Below are 25,179 nucleotides of genomic sequence, written 5' to 3'. Positions count from 1 at the left end.
GTGTGTGTGTGTGTGTGTGTGTGTGTGTGTGTGTGTGTGTGTGTGTGTGAGTGACTGATTTTGTCCAGTATGCTTGAATTGAAAGTCCTCGTAATCTGAGTGGAGGGTGAAGTAACTGGGTGGGGCTGATGGAGGACGCGCAGGCTGTGACATCACAGCCAGACAACTGTCAGTCAAAGAAAAACACACCGCTACCACAGACTGTAGATAAATGATGGAGCCACTTCCCGGGTTGTGAGGCTCTGTTCTGAAGCGTCACATGTGTAAATTTTGTTGTCACCGTGATGGATGCTTGGTGCTCCACCTGAGGATGGAGTACAGATCATGCTGACTGGGTGATCCTCAGACTGCCGCACAGACCTGCTCACTGGTTCTCAGAAACAAACCCTGAAACGGCAGCTCAGACTTCTGGGACTGGAGCACAGCACAGTGTGTGTTCTGTGATGGTAACTGTAATTACCTCCAGGTTGAAAAATGGCATTCTTGATTCCTACTGGCATTTATTGGATGCAGGTGCCGCCAACTGTGCTGCGAGACCGTACAAAATGTCGACACATTATGCACTGCACTGACCAACACTCGACAGCTCTGTCACAAATAAACATCTTGTTTCCACACCAACACATAAAGCACAAATTGCGCATCTCATTGATCGCATTAACTTGAAGGGGTTAATAAAAACACACCTTGCAGTACCCCCTCTTCACCCACACACTGGGAAAACTGCCACCCACTGAGAAAGGGAAATGCTGCCCTCTACTGACTGTGGCGTGTAACTGAAAATATCGTCAATCCTAAACAACAGATTGAACATTGGTTCCACCCTGGAAACATTTTGTAGAACCTTTAAATGTGTGTCTACATTACAATCTGAAATCTGATCTCAAACAAACTGGTTTTAATCTGAAATTATATTTTATTTATGTATTTATTTGCATTATTATTTTATTTTGAAGTTCCTGAAGTGTCTTCTCTTCTCTGTGCACATAAAGCAGCCATCACTGGCTTTTAATCTGTCCCCTTGCTGTGATCATGTGATCGTGGGTCGCTCCTGAAAGACAGAACTGAACAGTGGATCCTGATTACTGAGACCTAACACCTCCTGCTAATGAGCTGCTTATGCTGCACCTCCTGTGCTGACGAGCTTTAAGCGATCTGCAGCATAAAACACGTCTACAGTGATTTCACCCATCAGCTGTAGTGTCACCACTGACAACAACCCAGTGAGTCATCGTGTACTCGAATACTCCTCTCCTGCTTCTACATGTGTGCAAGACGGATGAGCTAAACTACACCAGGGAGGAAATGTAGATGTTTGCGTTAAACGGTGGAAGAAGTCCAGCAGGGAAAGATGTTGTTCTGCTGCCTCCCGTCGTTGCGTTACTGCCATTATTTCTGCACTGAAAAGCTTCTCAGAGAGGAAAGATCACTGTTTATCTGGCAGCCACACAAATGAGTCATTTGAAAATAGCCGAATTGTTGGTGCATCATTCGCAGCTACTGAACAATTACATAATGTGGCAGGTGGAGAGCTCTACTTAATCATTCCAAGCACAGGAGAATGGCTCTGGACAACAGGCAGAGTGATCAGAAGTAACCTCTCACTGCAAAAGACTCAGCAGGAGCGTTAGCATGGACGAGGACGAGGAGGAGCGGGTTAAGGTGCTCCAGTCTTTTTTTCCTCAAATACAATATGTAAGTTAGGCATTTGTGCTGCTAAGACCCAATGATTCACAAAGAGGTTACGACCTTCACTTTGCATGCTTTCATTGCAAAGTTCACTGAAGAATAACCTACGATTCCTCCAAAGAAACCAACCAAAGGTCCAATAGGAGACCAAGAAAGTCATGTGTGTTTAAAATCTTCACACCAGGAGTGAGAATGTTTGTGGTGCCGTTAGTACTGAAATAAATGTACTTCAGGACGTTTTCACAGGAAAAAGTATAATTAGCTCAGATTTAATCCAGTTTTTTAATAAGGGAGCATTTCCTTTATGAATGGAGCTCTCTGTCTGCTCCTGTGTTGTAGGAAGGTTATTTTGAGCCAATATTTAAAATGTATTGCATTGAATTCAGCTGATTGTGGGGAAGAAGCCAAGTGAATGTCAGTTTATATGTGCAGCTGCTCTTGCATTGTGTCAGTTTAACTGACTGCGTGACACATTGTTTGTCTGTCGATGAGGCTTATTGTCCATGAGGAGGTAAGAGCTGCTAATCAACTGGATCATTTAAAGCTACATCAAACTGGTCATTAAAACACTCACAGCTAATAAAACCCTTCAGGAGACATTTAGGCATCACGTTTCATCTCCTGCTCTCGGAGGAGGAAGAGCCGTGGCCGTCGCTACATTGATCTCTGCTCGGTTTTCTCTTCTTCACGAGCTTTTAAAATTTTCATTTTTGCTCTTCAGTATTTAAAGGAGTCATTTTTTAGGAACGTCAAATGAAAGTTATTGCATCCGCATTATTTCCTCTAGGCCAACATTCACGGAGCAAACTGGGAGTTTTGGTTTCTGCACTCAAATGTAAAACTTTATGTTGTGACTTTGCACGTGCTGCTCCATGTAATGACCAACCCGGCGGTGCACATGCTCGTTTTACCACCGTGTGTGTGCTCATAACTAGTGATGTGCGAATCATGAATGAATCGTTCAGTACTCGAGAATCACTTTACTGACTCGTGAATCATGATTCACAAGCCCAACTGACTCATTCCTGTTGCTGTTAGCAAACTAATTTCATTAGTAGAAATATATCTAGCTTATAATTAAAATTGTGGGGGGGGAAAAACAGCCAGTTTCTTAACAGAAACATTTCTGTTTTGAACTGGAAGAAAAAACCCTGAGTAGAAGCTCACATCAAGACAATCCGGTCTTTAAGTGATGACATGCTGAATCCTGCTTCAGGGCCCAAACTACCTTGCGTTTCATAGGGCTATTGTTCTTTAAACATGTTTTAATGCTTTGTAACTTGTTCTATTTCATCTCAACAAGCCCATAAAAACAGTCAGTGATCACTGTCGGCCTCTCTCGGTTTTTATTACTGCTAATCATTTTAAAGCTCAGTTTTTAAAGATTCCGATGCAACTACATCCTGCCATGCGATTGCATTTGTCTCTAACCATCAGGAACCATCACGCTAACTTTATCAAGTGGAAAGAAGTTAGCTTGTTTATGTTATGCTAACATAGCTGTGTCGCTAGCGATCACGTAGCACATCATTATATACCAGCTAGCCCAACTTCAGTAACCCTACAAACATCACTGCTGTTTAGTTTTCTGTCTTCATTTATGTTGGAAGTGATAGCAGAGCTGTACGTTTGAATTTTTTCATAAATCTCTCAGTCAGAACATGCTATAACATGTTTAGCTAACTAGCGAAACTACTGATCTAACTTCCGCTAACTTCCTGCTAACTTCTAACTCCATTAAATTTAATAAATTCTGTTTTCATGGATGCCTGGATGTTAAACTTAATTGTTACACCTGGTAAAGCAGCAACGCTGATCATTTTATTACAGATGAAAGAATTTAGACAGTTTTTCAACTCTCAGTAATGCTGTAGTGATCGTTTGACTTTGGGACCTGAAGCTGACGGAGTTTAGAACCCAGACGCGGCTAATGACGTCAGACTTAAAGGCCCTTTCTCAATTCTCAAGTACGCGAGTCCGTACTCGCCGAGAACGCACGGGAGTACGGACTCGCGATTTGTACAATTGGAACACCAGCGATGATGTCACAGGTCCGGAGTTTTTACTGCCGTCCCCTCTTAATTTAACTGTGAGTAATATGTTATGAAGCTTAACTTTAATCACAGCCAAACCGATTTACTCAGGAACAAATAAAACACTGAAATAAACCAAACATTAACATTTAGAAGTGATCTAAGCGACTTATATATCATGTTTAACCTATTAATAAAAATAGTGTACATGTACATACGTGTACATACCTTAATAAAAACAAGCAGTTGAGATGTTAGAACGCTTTTATTTTTATTTTAGTGGACACTCAATACAATAGACAGCTGCTGGGGTTTGGGGTTTGTTTAACCTGAGTAGCGAAAAGACCGCGGGGGGGTTGGAAACGATGTGCCGGGAGTCCGCTGTTCTCGCTGGCTCTAATGATCCGCTGTCTGCTGTGGAGCTGGTGGGTCACAGACATCTCCGAAAACGTCGGAGCGCATTTGGAAATATATGACATCTTGATAAATCGAGCAGATATTTGAAGTTTACACACCTACATTCTCGCTTGAAAATAACTTAAACATTTATTTTGTGACCCAGAAAGAGTAATATGTAAAAGTTTTTAGCCCCGCTCACCCGTCATTGCTGCGTTTGAGTTTTGGACGAAATGCATTCTGGGATATTTAGCTGTACCAAGTCCACACAAGTCACCACCAATGCATGCTCAATAAAACGGGCGGAGCGAGAACACATTCGGGACTTTTTCGCGTTCTCGGCTTGATGCTTACTTCGAATTGGAGCAGTACTTGGTCTCCGACTGATGACGTATCACGAGTACACGACAACGCAAGTACGCATATTGAGAAAGGCCCAAAGACTGGATAACATGCTAACAGCACATTTGAGTTACTCACCCCCCTTCCTGTGCTGAATCGTAGCATGAACGAATCACTCACTCACGTCCAAATTCATGGGCTGCATCCTCCTGAGGACCCGTCCTTCGCGGTCTAGGTGGGCCGGGTCCTCAGAAGGTCGGGTAGGCCGGAAGTAAACGGCTGTGGAATTGGACAGTCTAGCCTTCAGATTTGCGTCACCACTGTCTCGGTGGAGTTTAATAAACTCAGCCGTCTGCTCCTTGCTATCTAAAATATAACAGGACATTGGCGTAAATTCTTGATTGTCTCACACTTCTGTTTAATCAGCCACGAAGGACACACCCGACCCATCCTTCAAATCTGGGGAATTTGTTGGCCACATTCGGAGGAGTCTACGAATTTGGACAGCCTTCGTCACGTCGCTGTGACGTAATCGGCCTACAAATGCGTCCTCATGAGGATGCAGACCATGAATTTGGACACAACCACTCACTCACTCACCCCCTCCCTCCTGGCTCACAGCTTCTTCTTCTTCTTGGTTGGCGACCAGTGTTAAGGCTCATTACCGCCCCCTGGCTCACAGCTCAGTGGACATTTAGATGAGAAAATATACATTTGACACATTTGAGGAAAATACTAATAAAATAAAGTAAAAATAAATAAAATAAATGTTCCCTTTAAGAATCTTAATTTTTTTTTGCTCTTTTTTGCACTATAAAAATAGTTGTTTTTCTTTTTCAATCACTCATCTTAGCAGTAGGATTTACATGAAAATAGAAACAAATTAAGTTTTATTAAGTGAAAATGTACATTTTTTGCACTCTCTGGTCAACTGACTCAGTGACTCAAACAAAAACCCATTTTGGTGAGTGACTCATTCAAACTCAGTAAAAAAAACTTGAATTTACCATGACTCCTCATAACCCCGCCCTGTGTCTTCTCCTTTGCTTTCATCATCGTCATATAGAATTTGTCGAACTGCAGTCAGACTCACGGTTTCTGTCTCTGTCTCAGGCTGTAAGGAGTGCTGCGAGCGATGTGTGGGCAGCCTGCCCTGGGCGTCGCTCATCGCCACCATCCTCCTCTACATGGGCGTGGCCTTGTTCTGTGGGTGTGGCCACGAGGCTTTGAGTGGCACCGTCACCATCCTCCAGAACTACTTTGAAGTCATCAGAGCCCCGGGAGACACTCTGGATGTGTTCACCATGTAAGTGTTTCATCTTTTCTCTGTACGGAGTATTAATAATCACTCTTAATAATCACAAACCCCAAACAGAATTGGTGCATCCCATCGCTAGTCAAAGGAGCTTGCTCTTTCAAGGATGCCAATGTTCACATTTTGGACAGAGAGGACAGATGGTTTGAAAGAGGAGTGAAAGAAGCATCTATGTCCACTGTGAGCGACCATCTTTGAACAGAGGCGGGGTTTATGACACCAACTCTCTGCCATCTATAATCCAGTTTTGAGATCCTCCCCAGACGCCTTAACGCCCACTCACATCCTGGGCCATCTGATCTCAGGAAATCACATGATAAGGTGGGGCCAGGTTTCACAATGAGCTCACCCGAAACTCTGGCTGATTGGGACCCACGCCCAGTTTCACACCTTGGCTCAGGCGATTAGAGGATCATCAGGGGGTCCTTTTGTCCCTCTGTGGGGGGAAACTCCCACTAGGTTTATATCTGGGACTCTCCACCATTTGACCTTAGAACTGAAGAAGCTTCTTGGATGAGAGGTGAAACGTCTTCAAGCAACTTAAAGAAGTCCAGACGCTTTTCTTTGCAAGCTCCTTTGACTACAATGACCTGGATGACTGAGAACCTTCACAGACATCCCATCGCTACGCTAGTAATATCCAAAATAAAATTCTAAAACTTCACTCACCAGAAATGGAGCGTAGGCTACTTACAGCATAGGAAACTGTATTATTGGGCACAGTTTATCTCAAGTTCAGGCCACGCCCCTTCCTGCTATACAGCTAAAAATCCCTTGTTGGCCCACACAGTTGTTTGTTCTAGTTTCTTACCCCGCCCCTCCAGGCCCGGGAACCCGCACCTCTTCCTTTATTACGTGGTCTCCAACCTGCAGCCTTTGAGCTAGCTCGTAGCCTCTGGGCTAGCCTGTTGCTTCATTATTATTAAAAGTGTTTCATTCACATCATCGTCCAGACTCCAGTCAGCCGAGGTGAGGGCTAGCAGACAGTTAGAAGCTACAACTGCCTGTGTTGCCATCCACCTCTCAATCAAAGAGACCACGCCCCTAACCGTGCATGCAGTCATGCCGTCTGTAAACATGATTATTTCTGCTGTAACCTTTTAACAGTGTAGAGACCGACTCAATGCTGGACCTTCTAGTGGACACTACTGGAACTGCAGTTTTTGGCTCTTCAATGTTTTTTTAAAAAAAAATGTAAACAGACAAACGAGAAAATAAAGATAAAATTAGGAATGTCTACATTTACACCACTTAAATTTTTAATGTGAATAAATCCTCCATGATTCTCTGGTTTCTGGCAGTTCCTCGTGGTGATTTAGCTGAAGAAGTCTGAAGAGCACTCGAAGCATGAAAATAAATAAGCAGTCATTAATTAGCGATGCTGTTATGTGTGTCCTCTCCGCAGCATCGACATCCTGAAGTACATAATTTATGGCCTTGCAGCTGGATTCTTTGTGTTTGGAGTGCTGCTGCTGGTGGAGGGCTTTTTCACCACCGGAGCCATCCGCGATCTCTACGGAGAGTTCAAGATCACTGCCTGCGGACGCTGCCTTACTGCATTCGTGAGTCAAAACTTCTAAAACTCGTCAAGACATATTTGTGTTTAAGTTAGTGTTAATTTAAACAAAGAAGCTGCTGAAAGGATAGACGTGGTGACCCTTTCCTATTTTATACAAACTCCACTTTGCTAATGAGGGCCAATAATTAGCTTGATGTCACATGACCATAAATGACCGCAAAAGGTCAGCATCACTGATATTTACTTGGATGTGCAGAGTAGTATGATTCATATTGACCATTATTGACATTAAAGTTGTTTTACACACGCACGCACACAGACACACACACACACAGTGATTACGGCCCTTTTTAAACATCTACAGTTGCTTTTATCTGGATCAAACACTTATTTGCACAAACTTTATAACCTATAACTTAAGTGATGTCGTTGTGGCACTTTAACGTTTCCTGCAAATAAATGTTTGCAGTAAACAGCACAGTCATGTTCATCACAAAAGTACTGTTGGTTTCTGAGGTTTGTATTCGTCTAGTCAGCTACATCTGGAAACTGTGACAGATATTAGAGTGGCGTGCATGTGTCAGTGCAGCCACTCGACTCTGCGGCTGATGAAGACGAATGTGCATTTTGCACTTTTTTAGTCCAACCTGAATAAAGACTTTTGTGAGCTCTGCTGAACGCGATGCACAGCAGTGCGAGACTAATGTGTGCCTGTGTTTGCAGCTGATGTTCCTGGCCTACCTGTTCTTCCTGGTGTGGCTCGGGGTGACAGCATTCACCAGCCTGCCGGTCTTCATGTACTTCAACGTTTGGTCCATGTGTCAGAACACCAGCTCGGTGGAGGGAACCAACCTCTGCCTGGACCTGCGTCAGTTTGGTACGCAGACTTTGGACCCTTTGCTTTTTGCACCCCGATGTTAAATTTACTTCCAATCATGAACAGCTACATTTCTAACTTACAAAAGAATTTCGTTTCTTTGTGGTTAGACCTCTGCAAGCTTTGCACAACGCATTTTCTGAGTTTGAGTTAAACAAGAAGGACTGGTTTTCCCAGTTTGATGCAGTTTATGTGAGATGCTGTAAACGGGAAGACTGGCGAGTTCAGCTTGATGAGCTCAGCTGCCTTTAAACAAATGACTGTAATTTCTCTGTGCTGCTGCTCCGAGCTCAGACCAGCCCCTCCCATTGATCCGTGCACCTCTAATTTATGTGTGGAACATCTTTTCCTTCACTTTGTTGGATTTAACAGACTGGAAATCTTCTTCATACGCTGCTGTTCAGATTTTTAACTCAGCCTGTTCTTTGTTCTGTGATTAAAAGTAAGATCCTGGATCACCCGATCACTGCTTAGAGCAGGCAGGTTAATGGTGACTCACCAAAACACCAAACTGGCACATATCATGGAAAAACCTGTGTGTGTGCAGAAGAAGTGCCAAATACCAGCAGAAAGCTGCAAAGCCTTCCAGGCGCTGCAACGACATCCGAGAATCGGACGCTCGAGAGGAAAAACATTGATCTGAAATATCTGCAAATTCATTAATGACAGAAAACGTCCGAGCTCGGCCTGTCGGTCGGTGTTTCTGGTGTTTGATGAAGTCCTGAACATGTGTTTGAGGTGTTAGACAGCTGAGCCCGTGTGAAATGTGGGTGTGACTGAATAACAGCAGCGACGGCGGTCTGGCTCTCTTCAGACATCCTGAGAACAGATCACAGAAATGTCAGGAAGCAGTAACGGGACATGTTTGTCTCTGGGTGTCTCTGCCTGCATTCACTCAGGAGCCACGGCTCCACCTTAAATCAGTACAATGCCAGATGTCATTCGGCATGTAAGGTGCCAGAAGTCGGCCCGGTTAGGCCCAGAGGTGCCAGCTGTCTGGGTTCTTTATGCAGATTATTTTTCTGCCTGATTATCATCACCTGTCTTTCCAAACAGCATGTTATCACGACTTAGCTCAAAACCTCCTTAAATGTTCACACAGACAGACTTCAGCTGTTCAATGCTGCACATTACTGTGTGCACGATGCAGCACTGCCCACCATGTTGTTCTCAGGATGCCTACATTAAAACAAAAGGCACCACCAGAGGCCTTGTGTGCGCTCGCTCACTGCGCTGCCATCTGCTGTTCAACATTTAGACTGCAGCAGGCCTCAGTCAGCAAACTAATTTCTCAGGAGGAAAAACATTAAAGATGAACTCCTGGTTCATGAGGCGCTGCGCTCTGGACTGTGATTACTTCAAGGCTGTTCCCAGCGGCCGACAGTCCAGGAGCGGGGAAGCGTTGATCTCAGTCAGCTTTAGTTAAAGAAACGCAGGGACCGTCCGAGCGCTGCGATAGGCAGAGATTCCCCGGTTCGTTCATCAACCACAGAGGACGAGGAGAGGCTAACAGAGCGTTTGTGCTTCTCAGGAGCGGTGACCATCTCCGAGGAGAGGAAGTTGTGCACGCAGTCCGAGAAGTTCGTCAAGATGTGCGAATCCAACGAGGTGAGAACGCAGCAAAAACACGTACACGTGATAACCCGTCAGCACAAATCCACCGCATCATGCGTATGTTGTGTTGCAGCTGGACTTGACCTTCCACCTGTTCGTGTGCGCACTAGCAGGAGCAGGAGCTGCTGTCATCGCCATGGTAAGAACCATCATTCTCATATCTGATTGGTTATAATTTGTTCTGCCATTATGGTTTTTAATGATTGGTGCAAACGAAGGAAACAGACATCGTCCCTGCAGACAGGGAGACAAAAGAGTCAGAGTGTAAAATCCAGTCCTGCACGTCTGCAGTGAGACAGACGGTGAGTCACCGGTGTCTCCAGATCTGAGGCGTGGAGACGCTCACGTCCTTCCATCCTCGCTCCAAGCACACATTCACAAACCTGAGCCTTTCTGAATAATCTCCGATCTTTCCCGTGCACAGATCTGTACAAGAACCAAAGAACCAAAGCACCGGCACTCGTCCACACACACAAATCTGTTGTGCGGCATGAAGCAGCGTGAGGGACGTTTCATTTGTCAACTTACTGAAGGGGATGAAACCGCGTGGTGCTGCATGTGAATGCTGAAATGCTAAAATGAAGAGTATATCACACACACGGCGCAGCAACAGCAGTGAGTTGCTGCGCCGTGCTTTAACACTAGGGGCCGCCAGAGGGAGCGGCTCGTGTGCACAGTGTGGGATTAACAGCATTAGACTCGACCCGTGTTCAGGGCTGTACCTGTGTTTGCTCCAGGAAGGTGACTACATGTGCACTTCCTCTATTAAATTCAAGTAAACCTGTTAAAAACATACAGCTGCTGTTTTTAGCCCTGAGTGGCAGAAACAAGGTAAACACATCCTGTCCTCCTTCTGCCTTTAAAGGCGAGATGTGACCCCCTCATCTGGCCTCCCCCTCCTTTTCCTGCAGCACTGATGTGATGGTGTAGGAACAGTCCAAACCAGCTGATCCCAGATAAGCCGCTCAGTCTGTCTGCAGCGTGAGCGTGCAGCGGACGAGTCGGTGATGTTTGATCGGTCTCCTGCGTTTCCCCTCAGGTGCACTTCCTGATGGCTCTAGCCGCTAACTGGGGCTACCTGAAGGACGCCAGTCGGATGCAGAAGTACGAGGACATCAAGTCGAAGGAGGAGCAGGAGCTGCACGACATCCACTCTACACGCTCCAAAGAACGCCTCAATGCCTACACATAAACACGCCGCCACGAGGAACGACACACACACACTTACCTGTCAGACACACACGCACACACGGGTGAAAAAGATTCATTCAAACAAATTTACAGACACGAGTAGGCAGAAATTAGAGGATAAGAAACCCATGAGATCACCGACGCCCTCCTCATCCTCAGCTCTTCATTGCTGGTCTGCTCCAAGTTTAACACGATAAATCGTCCAGATTCACCGAACCTAAAGCGGTCAGACATTTTAGTCTGAAGGTTTCTGAATGTGATGGTGTGAGTTTTCAGGCCTTTCAGAGTAAAATGCTGCACAAACAAAAGTTCTCACTGCATAACACAAACCAGCGTAACGAGGAAATGCCAAAAATCACCGCGGACGAACCCAAAGAAGGAGAATTATTTCAATCTGATCGCCTAAAGACTCCAAACAGTAACGATCTACAGCAGACGCATGAGGACGGCGTCCGTGAGCTCATCGTCAACACACACACACACACACACACACACACACACGGAGACATGTAGATGTGACTGAATGGTCGGTGTTGTTTGGTGGTGTCATGCTGTGTTGTGTCGTTCGCCACGCTATGATGATGGTGTCACAGAGAAATAAGGTCCCCGAGGAAATTTGTGCCTCCCGGGTACAAATGGGTAGCTTTGCCAACTCCCCCCACCCCCTCCTTTCTCCCTCCCTGACCTCTGACCTCTTCACGTTGAGCCCAGTTTCATTAGTTGTTTCATAGTTTCTCGTGTGGTCGTTTGCGGCGGTGGGGGGTGGGGCGAGGTTTTGGAAACAAAAGCACTGGATTGGTTAACATCCAGCAGGTGGTCGGAGACCCGCCTGAGGTTAGCGTTGAGCTCGAGCTTTGGTTATAGCGTTTTCAACCATAACCACGGGCCGATCACGACGACCTGCAGGAGAGATTTTACCCGTTAATTGCGGAGCGCCGATGATCGCAGAAGAATCGATGTCACGAACACGACCAAATTCTCTCAATGCGTCTCTATTTCTGCGTATCGTATTCTTCTTTTTATTCTGAGGCTGACAGCACGCACGGTGGCAGCGGGGGTGCAGCTAGTGAAACGGGGCTCCCTCCTCCCCCCCTCTTCGTCCCCTGATTGTACAAACTTGTGATTCGTCCTCAGAAACAGCACATCTTAGCAGCACAAAGTCTTTTAGTCATCATCTCATCCGTCTGTTACGTAACGTTTTCTCACTTTTCAGGGATTTTGCCACATTTTTATTCGGATTCTTTCAGTGTGATTTTAGCACCGGGGTATTTAAACGGGGGGGGGCTGTAACATTACCAGGTGATGATTCAGTATTTCAGCGATTCTGCACACACACACACACAAGCGTATACACCAGTCATCTCGAGTGATTCGTTGTTCTCATGCTTCCTGTTTTGCGTTCTTTGGCGACGCCCTGATGCGACCAAAACGTTATTTGTAAGTTGAGTCAGAAAAATCAGCGACACCAACCGCAGGCTGACGGCGGCAGAGGATCGGCAGGAATTCTGGGTAGTGTTTGTGTGTTGGCGGTGGTGGAGGTGGTGGTGTCTGAAGCAGATTGTAGGGCGGAGGAAGAGGAACGACATTCCAGCGAATAAGCTAATGGTTCAGGGCTGAGCTGCTGGACTGTGGTTGCCGGCTGCTCTCGTGTCCTGTAACGCTCTCCTCGGGTTGCTGGGTTATTCTGGACCAGCGGAGCTTCCCAGTTCTCCACAGTCGCAGTTCACCACGCGAGGTTTTATCAGCAGATAAAAATGCAGTCAACACATTTAATAAGCTCGACGTCCTTCTAACGCAGTGGGCTCAGGTCCAAACGCTGTTCGGTCTTTGTTCTGTGTTCAGCAAGAGAAGAAGAAGCGTGCAGGCGAGGATGGTGATGACTCTCTATCTGCCAGTAGAGACGACTGAGAGCGAGATGAAGATGATGACATGATGGTTTGATTTGATGAGACTACCGACACACACACACACACACACACACACACACACACACACACACACACACACACACACACACACACTCCACCACCGCCATCACTCTGAGCCATAACTCTTTACTTTTCACGATGACATTTCACTATTTTATTATCAACTTTTAATCTTTGAAACTTTTTAAATGTGAAATCATTTAATTAGAAAAAAGAAATGTGTTTTTTTTTCTCTTTTCCTTTCGCGTGTGGGCGGTGCTAAAGCGCTGCACCGACGTTAACTCTGTATAAAGATATACATATATGTGAAACAGTCGAGGTGAGCAGCCGGGAGGAGGATTTCCTATGGGTTACAGAGTCCGGAGGGGGCGGCGGTTCAGTCCCAATGTCCTGATCCTCTGCTCCCCGCGCACAGCTGCACTTACACCTCGACGCTCCCGAGCCGCAGTAAAAGGTTTGAACCGGCGCCTCGGCTCCAATAACCACGACGACCAAAGTCCAGATTCGCTGGCTTCACACGTTGGTCGTCCTGATTTGTTGTGACTCTCTAAACAGTTATTTTGAGTGATTCACCGATGGGTCGCCATCTGCTTCAGCCAATCAGCACGTGGAAAACGTTGTTTGCCGCCAGCTTTGTGGCTCGATGTCCTGCTCGTGTGTTTTAAATACTTTAATGACCTTATAACCAGTGTTGCCAACTCCTCAGTAAGGAAAATCGCTATTGGCTGTCCTAAAAGTTGCTAGAAGTCGCCAAATGACGTCATCGCCCAATTTGCATAATTGGTCATGCTAATGTAATTGTAACCTACGCTGTTGGAGAGAGAAATAACATCGTGGAAGAGACATAAAGTGAGTAAAAAACGTCCTCAATGCAGTTAGAATTTATTTAGAATTACAAATTAAATTTCTTTTAGCAATTATTGTTTTTTAATGTCACAATTCCAACCCTGCTCCTTTACCCGGGCTTGGACCGGCAAAAGTGACCCGAGATAGGCGCTCTGGTGGAGTTACTGTGTGTGTGTTTATAAGTAGTTTTAAACCTTGTGATCCACAAAACAGCATAAGAGTAAAATAAGATGTGACTGCGTTACATGCGCGATTCATTTGCCGTTTGGACGCACAGGTGTGAACGTCTCCTGCCCTGATAGCAGCGGGGGAGGACTGTCCTCCACCCGTGAGCGCTTTGGCACGGGTGAGGTGCCCACGGCAGCACCGCTGCTTGTTGAGAGTAAGAGCGATCCGCACTTTCACGTCAAAAAGTCGACATAAATAAGTCTCCAACAACACCGGAAAAAGTCGCCAGATTTGTCGCTAGTCGCTTTTTAGAAAAAAAGTCGCTGAAAACTTGATAAACATAGCGACAAAGTCGCTACGTTGGCAACACTGCTTATAACTTAATGCTAAAAAACTAATTTCACTTATTTAAAAAATGTGTGCAAGCTGATTGGTTTAAACTCAGATAAAAGCTTTGATGTTAGACAGCACAGATGCTGATTGGCTGAAGCATTCACGGGACGCCATCCAATCAGGACGTGTTGGGAGCGTCTGCGTTTACAGCAGACATAAAGAGCAGTTAGCATCTCCAGCCGTGCTCGCTGCTTCGTGTAACTGCAGCTGACCAAAGTACAAAAAGCACCGCGGCGTCATCGAGGGGCGCCTCCGCCGGACTCGCGTCCTGTTCAGGTGTGTCCCGGCTGCACACGGTCAGTATTTTTAAGGGTCTAGTTTTACAGTAACAGTATTCTATCATTTCATTGCCTGACAATGGATGTCTTGTCAGTGTTTTTAACCTCAGATAAAAGAAAAAATAGTTTTTTGTGCACTTATTGACCATCGTGAGCTCTCTCTCTTATTGTTGGTGTGTAAGTGCATTGAGATCCCCACTGTGGGACCCGTGTATAGTCTTGCAGCATTGGTTATAACCTGAAGAAATAACAATGATGAAAACGAATGAATTCATAATAATGAAGATAATCTTATACTACATAAAAAAGACAGTGACTCTAGTTGTTGTTTGTGGCATGGTTATGCATTCAATGGTCATAATTTTAACGATTAAAACAAGACAAAAAAAAGTCATTTTTTTCCACTGGCGCTGTTCTGCTGTTTTTATTTTCCACTTTTCCGTGTGCAGTATTGCCGTTCCTGTTGCTAATGGTGTTGCTAAGCTAGCTTGCTTGCTCAGTTGTTTACCACCAGAGCAATATATTGTAGCAGTTTGACAAAATCGAGACGTTAAAAACAACAAGTCCATTCAATTTACGGCATACAAGTGCATGAATTTATGATTGCAAGTCTTCAGTGATATGATTATGGTGTTCTGTATTGTTTATCCTAATAAAGCGGATTTGCAGATGTGGTGTAATGTATTGCTCTGGCCACCCGTTTCCCTGCACCCACCTCTGCTCACGTGCTCCTCCTCGCCCTCCTCGCAAACGCACGGCTCGGACGCTTTCAGAGCCCGTGGTGGATTTCAGACGAATGATCGGAAACGCAGAATTCAAACTTCCAGCGCTGCTGGATGTGGAGGACCACAACGGCCATTGGTTAAAAAGGACGTGAATAAATTAACAAACACGTCTTTAATGCAAAAATAATATTTATACTAAATAGGGTTTCTTAGCTTAACTGTTTTTGGAATTAGTCCTCTGTTTACTTTATTTCCCCTTTTGGTTCTTTCTGTGTTTCGGCTTCATTATGCAAGCAAGACCCAGAGAGCTGATTCTGCTCACCTGGGTGTTACCTTCGGTCACCATCCAGGTGACCAAATGCACCGCTGAATCGTCTCTGGGTCAGCGACGGTGCGCCGACTCCTCCTGGTCGCTGAACCAAGGTCGGTCTCTGCGAGGCAAACGAATCAGTCGTGTCAAGTTTGGCTTGTGTTCGGTGCACAAACACGGATGCAAACTCAAACGTTAGTTTATGCAAAACTGTCAGAAATACTTAATAATCTGAATGATGGCAGTTTTGGTCGTCCACAGTCTGAAGGTGAAGAAGAAAGAAGCCAGACTGTCGGCTGTCAGTGTGGCACAGAACAGATTTGGCCCAAATAAAACCAAAACACCTGAGACAGGTGACCCGAGAGGCTCAGCCCGCTGTTGTAGTCGGGTGGAGGAGGACGTGAGCAGCTCGCTCTCCATTCGTTCAAGTCTCCTCATCTGACTGTCTAACCCACATGTAAAGACGAACGCGTGTGATGATACGTTCTGATCCTGCGTCCTCTCTGTCTGCTCGCTGACCGCGGCTGAACCATTCCAGGATCCCGAGCGCGGGATCAGAAACCCGAGCGCGTCGGCGCGATCGAGCATGAGTTTCAATGACATGACGTCTGAGTTCCAACCCGCTGTGAGGAGGTTTGCCGTGTTCCCACAGCTCTGAATCACAGGGGGAGATCAGACCCTCTGTGCCTCTTGTCCATCATGAAGTGAGCCGCAGATCTAACAGCTGATGATGTCAGTCCGTGACCTTCCACTGATCATCACGTGTTTCAGATTCATGCATTATGTGAGGTTGGACATCTTGGACGTTGGAGGTCGTTTTTTTCTGTTTCTCTATAGTGTGCTAGACTTTTTGTACTTCACTCTGGTTGCTTAGTAGCAGGCTTCATCTGATTCACTCCTCCATCTTTGTACATATGTGTGCCAACAGCTTGGGCAGACAGTGGCTTTTTTATTTGTAAAGACATAAACTTGCTTGCATATATAAATAAAATGAAATAATACACTTGTGTACTTGTTAATAAGGGAACATCCTGAGTTTGTGTCTTCATTTCTCTCACAAAGTCATTAGAAATAATGAAAAAAGGATAATGAGGATGTTATGTCATCCTCACACTGAGTGATGAAACATCAACAGACCAACGTGTGGCGCAGAGGATGAATAAAAGACGCTTTATCACACGCGGCCGGATCATCATCCACGATGGAAGCTGCTGTGATTCATATTTTTGGTGATAGATACAATAAATCTGATCAGAGTTATGAAGGACGTTTATGCACAAAGGCCTCACACCAAAGGTAAAGCTAGTCACGTGATGTCACCTGCTTCATGCAGGCCTTTATCCAAGGAAAGGAAACAACAGGCTGGCACAGGGAGGACACGAAAACTCTAAAGGCCTAACTGAACACGAGGACCAAGCCCTTCTTGATAAAGGCTGTAACAGCGCCATCTTGTGGTCACATTTATGCATTACAGCGTAAAAAAAAAACTGGAGTAGTCAGCAGCTGACGTCTTCTAAGCTACAAAGACTAAACCATCGTTTATGTTTCCTCCGTTTTGTATTATTACCTGATGGTTTTGCATCTAGAACCTCTTTTAGGATTATCGCGCATTAGTTCGGCTTCAGTCACAGAAAGCTGTCACCGGATCATCTCTGCAGCACGTCTGCACACGATGAGCAGATAACCTCAAAGTGACGAACATTTGATTTAAAAAAGAAAGGCTGAAGTTACAGAGGGTTATGTTTCCCCTCGATGCCCTCAGGTGTGCAACCAGACCAGAGCACACAGATCCAAGTCTACAGTTTTAGGCGCCTCCACCGCCACATATGAAGCAGTCCTGTGTTGTGAATCTTTTTCTATTAACTGAGTCAAAGAAAAGTCATTTAAAAGCAAAACATTTTATCCACAAAGGTTTTGTTTCACTGTTTAACCATAAATTAAGTCTACAGTTCATGTTGGAGTGTTGAAAAGTCCAGCAGTGCCGCCTTGTGGTAAAGAAGTGAAGTACATGTCTAAGCACGTCATGTGATGGCTTCCTGTTTTAGCCGTGCGAGATGCACATCCCCCCCTGCTGGTCAAAGTTCATCAGTGCATCAGGCTGTCTCCACCCTCCCATCCTCACGCTTCTGGTTTTGTTGCTTTAGGTTGTTACGTCGATTAAATTTAAAGGAAATAAATGAATGTATAACGTGTGACTTAAATGAAATCAGAATCATAATATTTTATTAATCCGCAAAGAATTTTGTGATCACAGTCACAACAACAAACACCGTAACACACTGAACTAATTAAATAATACAGTATATTACAAAGTTTACAATATACAAGAAATATTTCTAATATGTACAAATATGTTAGTTATAAACATCCAGATTATTACAGAGAAACTTTGTTATTTCCACTGTGGAGGACGTGCTGCAGGCTGCAACTCCTGCACTGTGTGCTGTGCATTAGATGGAGGAGTTGTGCAGGAATGATTTCCTGTGTCGTTCAGTGGTGCATTATGGGTAATCTCAGTCTCTCACTGAGTGTGCACCTGTGATTGCCCAGCATGTTACAGAGTGGGGATTATCCATCATTGTCCTCATCTTGGACAACATCCTCCTCTCCAGTGAATGCACTGGAAAAGTAAAAAAACATGACCTCACAGCGCTCGCCGGCTGGTCCAGGTAGACACAGACACGATTGAGCAGGTCGATGATGGAACTGAAGGGGATCCTGATCTGATAGGTCAGAGATGGTCCAGGGTGAGTCTTTCCAGGGTCCTTGTGACGTGGGAGGTCAGTGCCACAGGCTGTAATCGTGGGGGCCACTGGGACGCGGTGTCTTTGGTACAGGGATGAGCTGTGAGCACTGGGACCCTCTTCAGACTCAGCACGAACAGTTTATGAAAGACTCCACAAAGCTGGGGGGTCTCGAGGACATGGGGACTCACCCGGTCTGCTGCTTCTCGTTTGTCTCTGAACCTGGTCTTGACTGAAAGTGACGGGTTGGGGAGGGGCCTCAGGCAGCGGTGCAGTGTGGTAAATATTTACTCTGATTCATCAGGTGTTTGAACACGACGCCAACACTCCAACTTTCCCGATTGCTTATGTGAATAAACATCTTCTGTTCTTATATCTGTATTAGTGTTAAAAACACCAGGATTCACTCAGTGGAGCAAAAGTGTCATATATTTGTTTTATTTAAAGCACAATATTAGAATAAAGCACATTAACACTTACGGTAACAGATGATGGCGATACCTGTCATAGCTCCTATATTTACACAGAAACACAGTAAGGCCCACGTATGTAACATGACTCAGGGACATTTTTGCAGCATACATTTGTACATCGTAACCAAACAAGCGTGTTTACAGTTTTATATGTAAAAATCGTGTATGAGAAGTTTTCTATGTGGAAAAATCAGTCAGAGTATGAATTTGCAACACGGGAGTGCTAAACTTATAAATATGCAGATAAACAGATACATTAACATAAATCACATTCATGCAGGTTTATTTATTTACCTGTCTTCATGATTAAATATTCATATTTTAGGAAGCAAGCAAGAAGTTTCTCAAACATCTGATCCCTGACCTTTCAAAACCGGCAGTTCCTCCGACGTCCAGCCTACATCGCCTGAGCTGCGGTAACACGAGTTTTCAAACAATTTTACTATGAAGAATGTCAATGATGGTTTCAGATGTTTTCTAAACACCAGAGTTAAATGATGCCCAGGTTTTCATAGATTACATCATCAAGCGGACAATCCGAGGCTTTTGTTGTGCTCCTGTTGGCGATAGGAGACGAGGAGGAGGGGGTGCTGTCATTGGATGACGAGGGGCTAGACGACGGTGCTTTCTTACAGACATGAGCGTAAAGATGAGCGAAGGGGTCGGCCTTTGCTTTGCTTTTCAGAGACACTTCGCTCCGTCTGCCGGGTTGGGCGTAGACCGCGTCACCCTCTGCTGAAACCTTCGTTTCTTCTTTTTTCTGGAGGATGTTGTCTTTGTTCTGGTGATGGCCGACCTTGTCGTACACCTCCGAGTAGACCGAATCCGGGTCGTCTGCGCGAGGGGGGGGATGCGGAGCGGCACATGGGGGGTTGAGAGGAAGAACGCTCGCAGGGTCGATATACGTGGCTCTGACAGGCGGGGGTTTTGTTACAGGCCGGATGCAATCAGTCGGATTAGCATATATGGCCTCTGACTGGTCTCCATGGTTACCTGCAGAGGAGCCAGCAGGGACCAGTGGGAGTGGCATGAGGGTGATAGGAGGCGGGTGATCTTCCCGAGCATGTGTGCTCTCTTCTCTGCTCTCCTCTGTCCTCAGCTTGTTCTCCAGGATGGCGGCCATGTTGGTCATATCGGGGACTTTGGGGAGGGGCGAATGAGCCTGTATGTTGGTTACCGCAACCTTCTCTCCCTCTGGGTTTTGGTTGGTCGATGAAGTCTTCAGTTTGATGGTGCTCTGAATCAGGGCGAATATCTTCTCAGCCTGCGGCGTCTCAAAGATGAACACTCCAGGACCGGAGTCGCAGCGCCGCCCGGCTTCGATGGTTAGGGTCAGCTGGGAGGAGGAGAGAAAATAAACGTCTTACACTTGTGAGGCTTCAGTTTCACTTAAAGCTTCCATCATGAACTGAACTTTAACAAGAATGTGAAAGAATTTCAGGTGAAAACATCAGAGCATGAGAGCCAGACTTTTCGGTAACACCGTTTTGCACCACATGATGGCGCAGCAAGCTAATCCAGCACCCAGCAGGAGAGGAAGAGCTGGTACCCACACGCATGTGGAGGCGAGATATGGCTGAAGAATTATCACCAAACACAACCACATTTGATCATTTTATATAAATGATAAAAGTGAAACACGGGCAAACGTAAGCATGGTTCCTGGAGAGTGCTAACATTTTTGCTCTTTTTCTGTTCAGGCGCACGCCTGCAGACGATATCGAGCCACCAGTAAAGCTGACGGATTCAGAGCTCCATAAAAAAGCTCCAAAACCTCCCTGCTGTCGGGCTTGAGTCCTGATCTCAGGCTAAACACTGACTTTTCCTGCTTCTCCTTACAGTCTGGTAAAATGGCGCCCCCATGTGGTGAAAGATGTAATAACAACATGCAGCAGGTGATACAAAAAGCACCTTTAAATTGTGACCATGAGCAGCACACACCTTATCATTCCCGTATCGCCTCAGGAGTTCGTACGGCCACTCGTGAACAACCTTCTTCTTCTGGGTTTCTTTCAGAAGCAGCGCCTCCCGTCCCACCTGCAGCCAGTACGCCCCCTGCAGGCTGCAGCGGGTCGCTGCCTCCGTCCTCTGAATCGCCACCCAGAACTCAGAGGCTGTAAACAGGGAGGCGAGTCTGTCATTCATTACTATGCAAATAAAGCAAAGCAGAACACTGATGTGATAATTTAACACAGTTTAAATACATGCAGTTAATAAATACTGACAGCATGAGCAAAAAGTGTGAGGCTCGGCTTCTCTGTGCTCCTTTAAGGATGTTTCTGAACACTACGTCAGAGTGCATGTTGAATGTTAGGAAGGTTATTACGGTCCACTTTTACTGAGCAGCCAGAGAGAGCTGAATATTACATTTCTGCAGTATCGTGTACATCCCTGTAGCTCACTGTTTGCTCAGCGTGTGTCACATTTTCCCAGACTCACGTTTATGTGAACGTGTCAAAACTGGGGGATGCAATAACTGCTCGTCCTGTTCCATGGGGGGCGCTCTTAACCGGAATTGAGTATTTGGAGAAGACAAAAGCAAAGAATTTACCTTCTTCTACTGAGACGTATATCTGGTTCTCCTCCATTTTGGGCTGATTGGAGCGTGGACGGCCTCCTTTCTGAGAGAGCGAATGAAGCAAGCTTAAATAATTAGCTGTGAAATCATGAAGCTGCACATTTGTGTGAAACGTAAAGAGAAGGAACATTTGTGTCCTTCACACCTGAAACGTGCTTTGGCACAGTTTGTCCACCCAGTCGGCACAGTCGTCTCTGAGTGCGGCGAACACCATGGTCCTGTCCTGAGTCTCCACGCAGAACGCCCACATGTTCTCCTGCAGACACAAACCAGCTTTAAGCGTCTTTTCGACTTTTGACGACTGGAAACGTGAGAGTATGACGGCTCACCATGGGGCAGGCCTCAGCGTTCGGGGGGAGTCTGAGGACGCTGATCAACTCGGACAGCCGGACCACCTTCACCCTCCGGTCCCCGTGTTTTCTGACCCCAGTGGCGAGATCGCCCCCTGCAGGATGCACCGTGCACAAAACAGGCAGAGAGTTACAGCTGAGTCGGCGGCGAACGCCTGACAGGCATAAATCGCGCGGCCTGTACGGCTTCTTCTCAAACCAGAGCGACTCAAACAATAAGCTTCGTGCGCACTCTGCACTGCGGCCGTTTCCACCCGACGAGTCTTTGCTCAGAGCGCACGATTCTTCTCCGGGTGGAGAAACGTGAGGCGACATGTTTGCCTGAATGTCAAACAGCCGCAGGCGATACTTCCACTCGCAGGTGTGGGAGTGTTTGTGGCTGAGCTCTGGTTTAAGTAAGATTCAAATGTGTGTGTTTGAGTGAGCTGAACACCAATATTACTCGTCACAAGGAAAAGGCAGAGTGATATTTAAAGATGAATCTGTTTGTAAAGACAGGATTAAGCACTGAATCATCCTGTCATACTCACCCTCACGCAGACCTGCGAGCCACAAGCTCGACCTGCGTTAGCCTGCAGACTCGTGTTTATCTGACTCATAATTTAAGGGATAAACATCCTGTTTTATCCACGAAGCTCTGAGACCAGTGACAGACACGATAAAGTCATCATGTAACTCCTGTACTCAAAATCATTTTTGCAATCAAAGAAGTCGCCCCCTGCTGGCAAAGAATGAAGGTTTATGTCGCTTGTCAGATCGGAGTACATTCATCTTTTATAGATACATTTTGCTGTGAATCGGTTCATCCATCGAGCTTTGGGTCATGGGGGCAGCAGACACCCAGACCCCCCCCCGTCCATCCACCTCTTCCTAACTAATCAAGAGGGACTCCAAGCATTCCCAAGCCAGCTGAGATATAACCTCAAGGTCAGTCCAGGGTCTGCCTTCGTGCTTCCTCCCAGTATCCCAGCAGGCATCCAAGCATCCGCCACCATCTTCTTTTGATGTGGAGGCGTAGCAGCTGTACTCCAAGCTCCTCCTTTCATCTTTCAGAGGAAGATCATTTCCACATTATCAGTAACTACCCAGAGCAGAAGGTGACTGTAGATCAACAGTAAAGCTTCACTTTTACACTCAGGGCTCTCGGTTCGGCGTTCGCACCAGTCCATCTGTTGATCTCGTGCTCTGCTCTTCCATCACGTGTGAAAAGACCTCGAGGTGCTTCAAATCTTCTACTCGAGGCAGCGACTCATCCCGGATCAGAGCGGGCACACCACCCATTTCCAGCTGAGGATCATGGCCTTGGAGCTGCTGATTCTCGTTCCTGCACACTGCACTCATGATTTAAAGAACCTCGTCTTCTCTTAATAGCAAAGCTGAAATCCTCAGGCCACCGAAGCTGAAGAACAGAAAGTGAAGAATGTTTCAAAAGTAGGCTTGAAAAAACCCAAACTGGCATCCCAGTTCCAGAAATTGGAGTATTTGGAGCACAGAAGGAGACCTGGCAACATGGCATGTATGCTGTCAGCAGAACCTCTGGAAGGTGGAGGTGCTTTGCAGCTCGCACATGGATGTTTCCGATGATTTTCCCGGAGTGAACTATATATTTTAGCAGTGATGTCGTCCCTCTGTCTTTGAGGCCTCTGTGCAGATGACAACAACACTGCAGACCTTCTCTAAACTCCAGCTAACGTCAGACATCCAGTTTGACTGAGCGGGGAAGAAGCAGGAGAGAGGTGTCGACGTGAAAACTACGTTTCTCCCTCCAAGTGAGAAAACACTTGATTTATGCAACTTTTTGACCTTTATTGGATTACAGTGACCTGCTTTTTATGAACGCACCTGCCCACTACCTAAAGAGGTTGGATACTGTCCACCATTGTGCTTTATGTTTTATTACTGGCTCTTCCTCTGCAGAAGGAACTGAAATGATCAGAACGGGTTACCTCGGGGAGATCAAGTCTGTCTTAAAGGAGCGAGAGAATAACTCTTTTACTCAGCGTGATTGTTTTTAACGTCGCTCTAAATTTGATCTGTTATTTTATATTTTTCACATGTTTGTACAGGATATTGTATTTGTTTAAAATGTTATATACTTGAGAAGTTCAGCCATCCGGGACAGGCTCAGAGTAGAGCCGCTGCTGCTCCACATCGAAAGGAGCCAGCTGAGGTGGTTCGGGCATCTGACAAGGATGCCTCCTGGGCGCCTCCTGGGTGAGGTGTTCCAGGCATGTCCCACCGGAGGAGGCCCCGGGGCAGACCCAGGACACCCTGGAGAGATTATATTTCCCCAGATAAGCTGGAGGAGGTGTCTGGGAGAGGGAGGTCTGGGCTTCTCTGCTTAGGCTGCTGCCCCCACGACCCGGCCCGGATAAAGCGGAAGAAGATGGATGGATGTTATATACTTATGTGGTACGTGTATTTTGACTTTTGTTGCTATGATACCAGGTCTCTCTTGGAAATGAGATTTTTTACCAGGATAAATAAAGGACTAATAAGAAGAAGAAGAACTCCAGATAAATAATTTCCTGTTAGTGTAGCTTTATTCCTGCTTTCTTTCTGGAGCTCAAACACACTGACTGCATAGAAACTTCGGACTTCAAACTTCTCTTATTTTTACTCCACTTGTGTATTTGTGAGCAAAAGTCAGCGAACCTGTGCAACCTCAAACATTCCTGTGTGCACACACCTGCAAAGCAAACAGCAAAACTCGGTTACACGCTGGACTTTGGACACTGGATCAATGCTTGAGTCAATGTTTAACCTCAGTTTGGTTGAAGTGTGCTTGGCGTGTATTGAGACTTGCTGATTATTACAAAATTAGGTGACGTCTGATGTGTTTGCAGCAGATTCTGCAGAACATCTGAACTCTTGGTCCAGACGAGTGCAGGAGCTGCTCCCCCAGGCCTCTGGTCCCCCTCTAAGTACTCCTGAAAGTATATTTACTTTTATTACTTCCTTTGTAACATCAGTACTCTTGCACTGCTGATTCTACTGCATCTCCCTCACAGCTGAACGTAATTTGCTAAAAGTGGCATCAGGATGAATCTGAGACGAGTTTCAGTCGACCAAACGTCACCATGCAAAAACCCGACCGAACACTAGGGGTCAGTATTGTTGCACGTGGCAGCAGTGAGGATTGTTAGCTGGTGTGTCTGCAGATGACAGAGAGATTACTGTTCTCATCCCCAGATTCAGTTCAATTCAGTTTCATTTATACAGCGCCAAATCACAGCAACAGTCGTGTCAAGACGCTTTATGATCTTTATCATCACTCATGAATCTCTGCAGGTGAGAGGCGAGGAGCATCTTTGTTAGCATTAAAGCTGTGAAGCATCCCTGCATGTGTTTGTGTGCAGGTCACAGAGAAAGGACTGAAGGAAGCACTGAGGTTCTGTGACGAGCAGCTC

The 25,179-nt window shown here is 45.9% G+C and overlaps 2 protein-coding genes across 3 annotated transcripts in view; one reads left to right on the top strand and one right to left on the bottom strand.

Annotated features, from left to right (window-relative positions):
* LOC102288615 (neuronal membrane glycoprotein M6-a) overlaps positions 1–12,317 on the top strand; it is a 25,838-nt gene extending 13,521 nt beyond the window's left edge. Inside the window, exons 2-7 of the mRNA XM_005940471.3 lie at positions 5,574–5,766; positions 7,181–7,337; positions 8,018–8,171; positions 9,703–9,779; positions 9,859–9,924; positions 10,825–12,317. Of these exons, the coding sequence (XP_005940533.1) occupies positions 5,574–5,766; positions 7,181–7,337; positions 8,018–8,171; positions 9,703–9,779; positions 9,859–9,924; positions 10,825–10,977 (800 nt within the window). The 3' untranslated portion in view covers positions 10,978–12,317. The remainder of the gene's footprint in view (positions 1–5,573; positions 5,767–7,180; positions 7,338–8,017; positions 8,172–9,702; positions 9,780–9,858; positions 9,925–10,824) is intronic.
* Positions 12,318–18,785: 6,468 nt separating this feature from the next.
* Positions 18,786–25,179, bottom strand: part of LOC102288934 (docking protein 1) — a 9,159-nt gene continuing 2,765 nt past the window's right edge. Inside the window, exons 3-7 of one of the 2 annotated variants that reach the window (XM_005940473.3) lie at positions 21,749–21,864; positions 21,565–21,675; positions 21,393–21,462; positions 20,783–20,955; positions 18,786–20,177 (exon numbers count right to left, since the gene is read on the bottom strand). In XM_005940473.3, the coding sequence (XP_005940535.1) occupies positions 19,332–20,177; positions 20,783–20,955; positions 21,393–21,462; positions 21,565–21,675; positions 21,749–21,864 (1,316 nt within the window). In that variant the 3' untranslated portion in view covers positions 18,786–19,331. Of the gene's footprint in view, positions 20,178–20,782; positions 20,956–21,392; positions 21,463–21,564; positions 21,676–21,748; positions 23,906–25,179 lie in introns of those variants that run through there. The other variant, XM_005940472.3, reaches the window with a different exon arrangement.

This window comes from Haplochromis burtoni, unplaced genomic scaffold (assembly GCF_018398535.1).
Source record: "Haplochromis burtoni strain Fernald_Lab_line unplaced genomic scaffold, NCSU_Asbu1 Contig_282, whole genome shotgun sequence".
Lineage (NCBI taxonomy): Eukaryota > Metazoa > Chordata > Actinopteri > Cichliformes > Cichlidae > Haplochromis > Haplochromis burtoni.
This window is presented reverse-complemented; position numbering and strand designations above follow the sequence as displayed.